General features: G+C 38.1%; 2 protein-coding genes and 1 pseudogene across 3 annotated transcripts; all 3 read right to left on the bottom strand.

Moving 5' to 3' along the window:
* Positions 1-213: 213 nt before the first annotated feature.
* LOC105949519 ((R)-mandelonitrile beta-glucosyltransferase pseudogene) lies at positions 214-3,659 on the bottom strand (annotated as a pseudogene).
* A 1,174-nt stretch (positions 3,660-4,833) lies between these two features.
* On the bottom strand, positions 4,834-6,512 carry LOC105949596 ((R)-mandelonitrile beta-glucosyltransferase). The gene is made up of 2 exons (XM_088824506.1): positions 5,993-6,512; positions 4,834-5,871 (listed from the first exon to the last, which is right to left on the bottom strand). The coding sequence occupies exons 1-2, from the start codon at positions 6,510-6,512 to the stop codon at positions 4,976-4,978; spliced, it is 1,416 nt and encodes a 471-aa protein (XP_088680632.1). The 3' UTR covers positions 4,834-4,975.
* On the bottom strand, positions 5,999-9,924 carry LOC105949597 (Aldolase-type TIM barrel family protein). Of its 2 annotated transcripts, XM_088824518.1 has the most exons (7): positions 9,545-9,924; positions 8,378-8,590; positions 8,150-8,245; positions 7,843-7,988; positions 7,175-7,397; positions 6,835-7,041; positions 5,999-6,519 (listed from the first exon to the last, which is right to left on the bottom strand). In XM_088824518.1, the coding sequence occupies exons 1-6, from the start codon at positions 9,677-9,679 to the stop codon at positions 6,835-6,837; spliced, it is 1,020 nt and encodes a 339-aa protein (XP_088680644.1). In that variant the 5' UTR covers positions 9,680-9,924; the 3' UTR covers positions 5,999-6,519. The 2 variants fall into 2 exon arrangements, with proteins under 2 accessions (XP_088680644.1, XP_088680639.1); XM_088824513.1 differs by lacking the exon at positions 5,999-6,519 and having other exon boundaries at positions 6,672-7,041.
* Positions 9,925-10,490: the final 566 nt, after the last annotated feature.

Raw genomic sequence — 10,490 nt, 5'->3', positions numbered from 1 at the left:
AAAGGGTTATGTCAAATAGGAAAAACAAATTAAATTACATCCATACAAATACAAATAGCAAATTTAAGGGTTTCCCCTAAAAAAAAATTATTTTTTTTTGGTATGAACGATATAACAAATAACAACCATAACAAATACATATAGTTTTTTATTTTAAACGTTATATATATATATATATATATATATATATATATATATATATATAATATTAATTCTTGTAACAAATGGATATTAAAGACCGAACCACACTTAACAAAGAAGAACCTCATTTATGAGTATATCCAAATTCATGCAAGAAGAACCACCCGGTGCAGTTGCCTCCTCTGCTTTTCTCTTCAATTCCAACGCCTTCTCCTTCATCTTCTTCCCCCTATCACCGCCCATCACCTCCCTCACCGCCGCCGCCACGTCATCCCTCTTGACATCGTTGTCTATCTCCAACCCAATCCCCCACTCCACGCAGCTGTACCTACAAATCGTCTGCTCCTCGATCGGCGTAGATAGGCCAGCAAATCAACGGCAACCCTCCACCAGCAATGCTCTCGAAAGCAACATTCCACCTGCAGTCCGTTAACAACCCTCCGATGGCTGGATGCTTCAGCACCCGCTCCTGCGGGGCCCACCCGACAACCACCCCCCTGCCGCGGACCTCCGCCTCGAACCCTGGCGGGAGAGCGGTTCCGGAGGCCGCCGCTGTTTCGGGATTGATGCACCAGAGAAAGGGTTTCATACTGCCGGCGAGGCCCCATGCAAACTCCGCCAGCTGGTGACGTGTCGGCGCCAGGATGTTGTCGAAGTTGGCGTACAGGACGGAGCCGGGCGGTTGCGCGTCGAGCCATTCGACGCAGGTGTGGTCTTCTCTCCAGAGACTGGCGGCGGCGTAAGATGTGTGGTTCGGCAGCGGGCCGACTGTGTAGATGGGGATTGGGGCGTACGTGGCGGAGAGCGCGTGTAGGGTTTCTTGTTCCAGCGCGTCGAAGGTGTTTATGATTATAGCTTTGGCTGAGTGCGCGGTGTCGGTTTCTCGCAACATGAAAAACAAATTATCCACCAAATTCGAATTAATGCAATAATAACTTTTACATAGAAAATTAGCTGCTGCCAGGGGCGGAACCAGGATTAGAATGTAGGGGGGGCGGAATAAAATTTCGGGGTTCGGGGCAGCGCCCCGAAAAAATTTTTAGGTTCACCAGACATTAAAAAAATAGGTTTATACTGCGAATTTTTAATTAAAATGATATATATATATATATATATATATATATATATATATATATATATATAATTTTATCATATTTCAAGTATGACAAAAAAATCTAAATTATTCTAATAATATATTGCACTTACTGGGATTTATGGCACTTCTCGTATTATTTTTTAGAGACATTGATATAAAAAATTAAAGATCGATAAGTAAATATTCATAAATTTTATTTAAAATAGTACAAGTTTTAACCATTTTATTTTATATTTTTATATTAAATATAATATATATCTATAATTTATATAAAATTGTGGAGAATAAACAAAAAAATTAAGGGTTAAAATGCATATTTACAAAACCTTTGAGGGGGCCAAAGGTAATATTATGCCAAAACAGCAAAAAAAAAATTTTTTTTTTTTTCTTGGGGGGTCAACTGCCCCCCCCCCTGCCCCTATGTAGTACCGCCAGTGGCTGCTGCATCGGGGTGGCTGTTAATCGTATATATATCTAATACACAAACTCATGCATGTGAATATGTGCTTAATTGATGGTAATTTAACTTCATCTACAATTAACGGCCATCCGCTATAAACTATGCTGCACAGACACTTCTAGAAGGTGAAAAGTCTCTGTATCCGACACCTGGACACCCGGATACTTCTCGGACACCCGTATCGGGCCGTGTTGTAATTTCGTTAAAAGTAGGACTTCCGAGTTGGGCAGTGTCCACAATTTTAAAAAAGTTGGGACACTTCTCTAGTTCTCTTAGATAAAGCCCTAATAAAAAAAATGTCATTTTCTTTTATCTGCAATACACATGCATTAATTTCCTATGTTTTCTTTGTGAGTCCACTCAAAACTCCAAAAGTCTAGCATGCGACGGCGACCAAGAACATGAGCAATAAGGGCGAGCGGTTCTCTATGCGATGACGACTTATACATATTTTTTACAATTTATAAATGTACCCCTATATTTTTATTATTTATAAATATATCCCTATATTTTTATATTTATGCGTATCCTCCGCGTGCCCGTATCCTAGTTTTTTGGAAATGCGTATCACCGTGTCCGTATCCGCATATCGCCGTGTCTACGTATCCGTGTCCATGCAGCGTATGTTATAAATAAACCGATGTAAAATTAATATAGTCGATCGGTACTAGCAAAATTCTATTATTTTAGCTAAATATTAAATTATTGAAGTAATAATATAGTACGTTTTCACCAAGTCAGAACCAGGATAAATTATTATTTAAGCGAGATTATTAATTTATCGATATTCTACTATATGAGTTTTGGCATCGGCCCCTCCCTTTGTTTTTGTAAGTAGGGGTTTTGACCCGTTCAATTTTGTTTTTCAACATACACTTATGTAAATTTAAATATTTTTGTATACTTATTATTAAATTATAATATGATTTTTCTTTTTATGAATAAAATAATATTGTTAGAACTTATATATTTTATATAAAATTCATAATTATTTATCTAGTTTTCCCTCTTCTATATATATATATATATATATATATATATATATATATATGAGTTTCTCCTAAAAATAAATCAGGGGTGGTTTATGTTGAGAATTATATTATTAGGTTTAGATAGTTCAGACTTCAAGTCTTCAATGTTCAATAGAAAGTTTGTCTCTCTTTTGATTTAATATTTATTTTCGCTATCCATATTTAAACTTATTACTCATAGATCAATGATATATTAATTTCAAAAAGTAATAAAAATAGAATTAATACTAAGGTTAGTTTAGTGACATTTACGTATATTTTTCTAAAATTAATATAAATATATAATTATCAACTTTTTTTTTATTAATAAATGTATCAAAATTTTAATCTTGTACCAACTTACGACCATCCGAAATGGTACCTTTGAGGGGAGTGTAACCTTTCTCCACAAGATACTTATACTGCGCGTACCCTAAAAAGGCACACGCGCTCGACGTCTAGAACATCACCGCCAGGAGACGAAACTCCTCCGCCGCCTTCACCGCGAAGCTCATTACCCCGTCGGCGACGATGCAGCTCACCGGCGGCACACCCTCTTCGCCGCCGGAGCTGTTGAGCCTCGTGAGCAGATCGCGGAAGGGCTCCATCCAATTCCTGCTTGTGGAGTCGCATAAAGAAGGGATGATCCGAAAGGAGTCCTCCGATTCCGACGGCGGCGGAAGTCCGTCGGGAATGGTGGCGAACCGGAAGTCCGGTAATCCGGCGACAGCGGCGGTGGTTGTAGTCGGAGTTGACGAAGGTTATGAAGAAGCCGCGGCTGTGGAGGAGCTTGGATAGCTTGAGCATGGGGTTTATGTGGCCCTGTGCTGGGAATGGGATAAACACTGCATGGGGTTTGTAACTATCCGCCATGGAAACCCTGGTTTTTTTGTTTTCACACAGTAAAAACACACACAGATAAAAACACACAGTAGAATGTGAAATTAATGAAGATGGGAGGGGCAGTGAATATATATATAATTAAATGGGGTTTTATAGCCTGCAAGGCTGCAACAATGGTGATTCGTTCACCTAATTAAAAACTAAGCATTTTTAAATTGTGAGCCTAATTCTAAAAGAAAAATTTACAAATTGGGACAGTACATAAAAAAATGTATATAACTAATTTTATCATTAATTAAGGTACAGTAAATAAAAAAAATTGTATATCGCTCGTTGTAAAAATTACAACTGGTGAAATACGTACACTTCACAGTTTTCGACTTTTAATTTAGTCACGATCGCACTTATACATCAAACATGTGGCATATAAATGAAATTATGTGAGCGTGCATGTTTACGTACGTTATGTATTGATCTATACAAGTGTATGATATAATAATTATAACCTGATCAAATTTATCGACTGTAACAAAAACCATCTCGATCGGATTCGAACTCGACAATCTTGATTAATTAGTACGTACGTGCCTTCATGTTAACATATGTGGTCCAAATTAAAATTAGGTTTTATTAGGTATTTCATTAATATTGATCACTTTCAAATGCAGCAAGTAGATACAAATAGTGGTTACTTTAATTTTTTTGTCTCGTTTAAATTATAATTTCTCCCTGTCTTAACTTCGTGACAATGTGCTAAATTATTATTTATTATAAATTAATATTCTGCTAAAATTAATAGAATTTGTTAGTTCAATTGCATAATTTTGTAGAGGTTTAATCGTCGACCTAAGATGTTTAAAAAAATAGTCCTAAGATAATATAAATTGTTAGAGTAGGTAACACACGAGCCAACTTGTGGCTGTGGTCTTTTCTTTTATAGCTGCAATAACAATCAATTTCGTCATAATTGATACAAATATATTTTTGGCAAGCTATATATATATACACACAACACACACATCGGTTTGTGTGTGTATTTCTGATTCTGCGTGGATCTATGGTTCAAATCCACCCCATGTAAATAACCAGTGTAGCATCTAATTTCCCGGTTAAATATCTTAAAGCAACGACACTGATCAATACACTTATACACCTGTATTACATAACTTCCAATTATACTATACACATACTATATATTGATTATTGTTCTGTGTGTAGGCTTTGAGTAAATTGAAAGTGTTTGAAAATTGACATGAACACTTTAATATAATTGGCACAAAAAAAAAAAAAAAAAACTTCAATTTCATTATTTAAGCACTCATATAAACAGACATAATAATTTATTCATAACAACTATATATCCGTTGTTCGTTTTATTATGTAATAAACAATACGTGTACTTGTTTATTATAAAACACACTAAATTCAATGAAGAAGAACCTCCTTAATGAGTGTATCCAGATTCATGTAAGAAGAACCACCTGGTGCAGTTGCCTCCTCTGCTTTTCTCTTCAATTCCAAAGCTCTCTCCTTCATCTCCCTCCCCTTATCACCGCCCATCACCTCCTTCACCGCCGCCGCCACGTCAGCCCTCTTCACATCGTTGTCTATCTCCAACCCAATCCCCCACTCCACACAACTGTACCTACAGATTGTATGGTGCTCGGCGATGACAGGCCAGCAAATCAACGGCAACCCACCATTGCCAATGCTCTCCAAAGCTGAATACGGCCAGCAGTCTGTTAAGAACCCTCCGATGGCGGGGTGCCTCAGCACCCGCTCATGCGGGGCCCACCCTTCCACCACGCCCCGGCCCCGAACCTCCGCCTCGAATCCCGGCGGCAAAAGCGACCCGTCGGCGGCGGCTGCCGTGTCGCACCAGAGAAAAGGTTTCCGGCTGTCCGCGAGGCCCCATGCGAACTCCGCCAGCTGCTGACGTGTCGCCGCCACGAGGCTGTCGAAGTTGACGTACAGTACGGAACCGGGCTGCTGCGCTTCGAGCCATTCGATGCAGGTATGGTCTTCTTTCCAGAGACTGGCGACGCCGTGATTCGGTAGTGGGCCGACCGTGTAGATGGGGAGTGGCGCGTACGCGGCGGAGAGCGCGTGTAGGGTTTCTTGTTCCAGAGCGTCGAAGGTGTTTACGATTATAGCTTTGGCTGAGTGTGCGGCGTCGGTTACTTGCAACATGAAGTTGAGCATTATGTCTTGAGGATTTGTTGTACGGATGAAAGAAGGGAAATCCTTCAATCGGATTTGTTTCATTCCTCGTATTTCGTCCAACGTTGTCTCCAGATATCCATCAGTTATCTGTTTCTTATCTGTACGTACCAAGGTTAGTTTAGTGATATTATTCACATGTATTTTCCTAAAATTAATATATAAAATAATTATCAATTTTTTAAATTAGTAAATGTAGTTAAATTTTTAATATAGTTGTACCTTTGAGGGGAGTGTAACCTTTCTCCACAAGATACTTATACTGCTCGTACCCCAAAAAGGCACACGCGCTCGACGTCCAGAACATCACCGCCGGGAGACCAAACGCCTCCGCGGCCTTCACAGCGAAGCTCAGTACCAAATCGGCAACGATGCAGGTCACCGGCGGCACACCATCATCGCCGGAGCTGTTGAGCTTTGTAAGGAGGTTGCAGAACGGCTCCAACCAATTCTTGGTGGTGGAGTCGCAGAGAGAAGTGAGATCCCGGGGGGAGTCCTCCGACTCCGACGGCGGCGGAAGTCCGTCGGGAATGGTGGCGAACCGAAAGTCAGCCAATCCGGCCAGAGCGGCGGGGCCGCCGCCGTACTTGAGAAAGCGGCGGTGGTTGTACTCTGTGTTGACGAAGGTTACGAAGAAGCCCCGACTGTGGAGGAGCTTGGCTAACTTGAGCATGGGGTTTACGTGACCCTGTGCAGGGAATGGGATAACGACTGCATGGGGTTTGTAACTTTCCGCCGCCATGGAAACCCTAGGTTTTTTAAATTCTCACAAAGTAAACACACACACATACACAGAGATAAAAAAAAAAAACACAATAGAATGTGAAATGGAATGAGAGGGGCAAGAAATGTATGTATGGGGTTTTATAGCCTGCATGCAACAATGGTGATTCATCATTCATTCACCAAAATTAGGTATTAATTATTATTAAGTATATCATTAATGGATCACTTTCCACCAAAATTAGGTTTAATTAAGTATACCGTTAAGTAGATACAAAAAGTGGTTGCTATAACATTCTTTGTCGAGGAGAAAGCCCACGTTTCAGTTAGTTCGAAGATACCTAAATCGCCTCTCCGAACTTTTCGGAAGCAAATTCTTTCAGAATTAAACCTCGAGCCCCGTTAACAAGTCTCTCTATAACTTCACTCGCCCGTATAATTTCATCAATCCGCCCCACACCTTGTCCAGCGTACATCGCCATGCTTTCAATATCGCCCGTTGTCGTTGCATTTGGTACGGTCCCGCCAAACCTTCGAATCTCTTTCTCCTATCACCACCAAAAACAAAAAGAAAATATAATATAATAATATAAAATTAAAACTTAAAATTGTGCTATAAAAAATAAAAATAAAGAACGAAATGTTATTTATGAGGAGTAATTAAGTTGAGTGTCTATTCACCACTCCATGTATTAGCGAACGGCCTATGATTGGCTGATTGGTCTCGTTCTCGTGATTCGGGAGGGTCCCGCAATAATCCAGGAAAAATGGAGTTTTCAAGACACGGTGAGGTGCACCTGGCCATCTAGCACGTCCAAATACGTTTGTGTACTCGGTTTTATCAAATTCGACTAACTTCCTCTTGTATATAGGGTGAGCATAGCTTTCCTCTGTTGCAAGGAACCTGCATTAACATATATATTTACCATCAAGTATCCAATCGAGCAGCAAAAGCAAATTAAAGAATCTTGTTTATCTAACAATATTATTTTCAGGGCAAATTAGGGCCACTTACGGCCACTCCTGAGGTATGGCCAAATTACCAAAAAACTCCTTTTGTTTGGGTAATTAAAGCCACCCCTCCTTTTAAATATTTTTACATAAAATTTATGTAATTCGGTTATTTATCGAACCAAATTGTATATTTAATTCGGTAAACGGTATGAAATGTTGGCGTACCGAAATTTCTGTTCGGTTTTACCAAATTAACATCCCTAAATTTACCTCTGGAGGGGTCTTTTCGTAAGATAATACATAGTTGAGAGGCTGGCTGTAATTACCCAAACATGAGGAGTGTTTTCGTAATTTGACCAAAAAAAATTAAATTAGTCCGCGGCTCAATTAATTACCGAGTGCCGAGTGCAACAGCATTGGCTCCAAGGGCTAGAGCAGCTACATAGCCACGCTCGTCCACTATTCCACCGGCAGCAATTACAGGAATATCACGACCCTTAACGAGATCAACTACTCTCGGCAATAATGTCATTAACCCCTCCTATTTTCCGTAAAATAAACACAATATAGTATTATAAGCCCAATGAGTAGCAACAGTACCCCAAAAAGAACCTTTTTTTCGGGGCAAATTAGTATACGTAAAGACAGTGTCCGGATATAGATTGAACCGGAATCGAAATCGGGACGAACAAAAAAAAATACCTGACCAATAACATGCCCTCCAGCTTCAGTTCCTTGAACAATTATTGCATCTACACCCACATTAACAGCTTTCTTTGCTTCTTCAAAACTACCGACCTATACAATTACATAACTACATATATTAATATATATACATATGAAGAAAACTCGAATAACCGCACTGCGAATTCTCAAACATATACATATGAAGAATGAACGATAATTTATTTGGGAGTTCACAAATCTTACTTGAGGTACGATTTTCACCCCACTTCGATGAGCCTGAAGCACGAGTTGTTGTGAACATTCACCCCAGTAAACCTGCAAAACCGCAACTTTTTCGTCCAATATAGCTTTTATGTTTTCCTCGTGAGGAAATGCAAGAACGACACCCACTCCAAATGGTTTATCGGTCAAAGCTCTTGTTCTCCTTATAAGCTCTCTCACGTAATCGGGTGCCGCCTGTTATGCAAATCGATTTGACTCATATATATATATATATATATATATATATATATATATATATATATATATATATATATATATATATATATATATATGCAAGAAATATTAAATAAAAGAACTTGAATTGGGGTGATGCTTCGTATGCATATGTATACAGGTGAAGTTATATGCTACACCGGGTATTTATTAACCGCTGATGAGGTTAAATAACCACCCACTAAGCACACATACAAATGGGTGTGTATGATTATGTGTAGATCTATGATTAACAATCGCCCGGTGTTAATAACCGGGTGTAGCATAATATTTGCCTATATACAAAATGATTATTAGGCACATAAACAAGGGAAAATTGTAATTTGGTCCTTTATCTCGTGGTCTAGTTAGGAAATTAGTCCTTTAAGTTGTGTTAGTTTCAATTTTACATGCAATAACTTTGAAAGTTTATAACTCCGACAAACAAACTTGACGAATTTTGCTTGTATTGGACATATAAAATATTACAAATTTGTCATCTAACTTAAGTCTTCATAGAATTTTGATCATGTGAAAGGACGGGTTTATAAATCATGTAAATAATTTGAAGTGCCCATATAAATAAATTTCGTCGAGTTTGTTAGTCACATCATTAAGAAACAGGTATATTTAAAAATTTCAGGCGAAATAGGACCAAACTATGCTACATTTGCAAAGTTATTGCATGTAAAAATGAAATAGGACAATTTAGAGGACTAAATCACAAAATAAGCCACATAGAGGACTAAAGTTACAATTTTCCCTAAAAACAATAATAATAAATTACCATTATCATTTATCAATGAGTTAATTACCGATGGAAATATGTAATCAAATTGCATCAATAAAAAAAAAAAAAAACAAAAAAAAAAAAAAAAAAAAGTTGAAATAATTTGAATTAAAAAAAAAAAAAAAAAAGGAGCAGAAAACACGAACCCAATCAGGGGATCGGAGAAACCCCAGGCCGCCGGCGTTTGCAACAGCGGCGACCAGCTCCGGGCCGGAAATATCGGGCCCTAACGGCGCCTGCACAATCCCGTACTCAAACCCCAAAATTCCTCTCCAACCCATCTCTCGGGTAATTTCTCTCTTACACTAGAAAAATCTGTACAAATACTGAGAAGAAGAAAATTACGAGGATTTAATTTAATGTCGGAGAAGGTGTATTCATCTTCTCTTACTTCAATCACAATCGTAAGCAAATTCGTCATTTTTTGTCTGGTTTGAAATAATTGAAATGGGTGCGCCATAGCGTAAGCGACGACGTATCACTCGAAATTAGGGTAAATTAATCATAAACATGCTAAAATAACTTTAAGGTCTATGTACTATTGTTTGTTAGTTACAATTACTCCTAAAATATTTTTAGAAAGTCTAACGAGATAATGCATTGTCTCCAGCACTTCATTAAACTAATAGTTCGTTAGAATTCTATTGTAATAACGTACCAGTGCATTATCTCATTAGAGTTTCTGACATTGTTTTAGGGGTGATTGTAATTACCAATAACACATGAACCTTAAAGTTATTTTAGCATACCTTAGGGTGTTTGTAATTTACCCTATTTTTTTAAAATCATGATTTACATAATTTTGAATTAAAAAAATAAGGGTGCAAATTTAGACCAGATAGCCTGTTTTAATAGGAAAATCGGATGCCATATGATGATTGACACGTGGATAGTTTAAATAAAAATATAATTAGGATTCTAATAATTGGAAGAAAAAAAGAAAAAGAAAAAAGAAAACCCCAGCATAACCCGTAACCCCTTTAACCCTAATTATAATCAACGTGATTTATTAAGAGTTAAGACTTAGGTGTGCCACATGTCAAAAAATTAGTGGAATCCGATTTATATTAAATATCGTTATCCGCTCAGAAT

Source organism: Erythranthe guttata, chromosome 2 (assembly GCF_056151865.1).
Source record: "Erythranthe guttata isolate IM_541 chromosome 2, IM_541, whole genome shotgun sequence".
NCBI lineage: Eukaryota > Viridiplantae > Streptophyta > Magnoliopsida > Lamiales > Phrymaceae > Erythranthe > Erythranthe guttata.
Note: the sequence above shows the minus strand (reverse complement) of the source record. Positions and strands in the feature narration are given on the sequence as shown.

Excerpts from the sequence above, each read along its gene's own strand:
- LOC105949596 (XM_088824506.1), bottom strand. The coding sequence starts at position 6,512 with ATGGCGGCGGAAAGTTACAAACCCCATGCAGTCGTTATCCCATTCCCT. Across the intron at positions 5,872-5,992 it reads AGGTTACACTCCCCTCAAAG|ATAAGAAACAGATAACTGAT; the intron begins GTACAACTATAT and ends TGGTACGTACAG.
- LOC105949597 (XM_088824518.1), bottom strand. The coding sequence starts at position 9,679 with ATGGGTTGGAGAGGAATTTTGGGGTTTGAGTACGGGATTGTGCAGGCG. Across the intron at positions 7,398-7,842 it reads GCTGTTGCACTCGGCACTCG|GTTCCTTGCAACAGAGGAAA; the intron begins GTAATTAATTGA and ends ATGTTAATGCAG. Across the intron at positions 7,042-7,174 it reads GTTCGCTAATACATGGAGTG|GAGAAAGAGATTCGAAGGTT; the intron begins GTGAATAGACAC and ends TGGTGGTGATAG.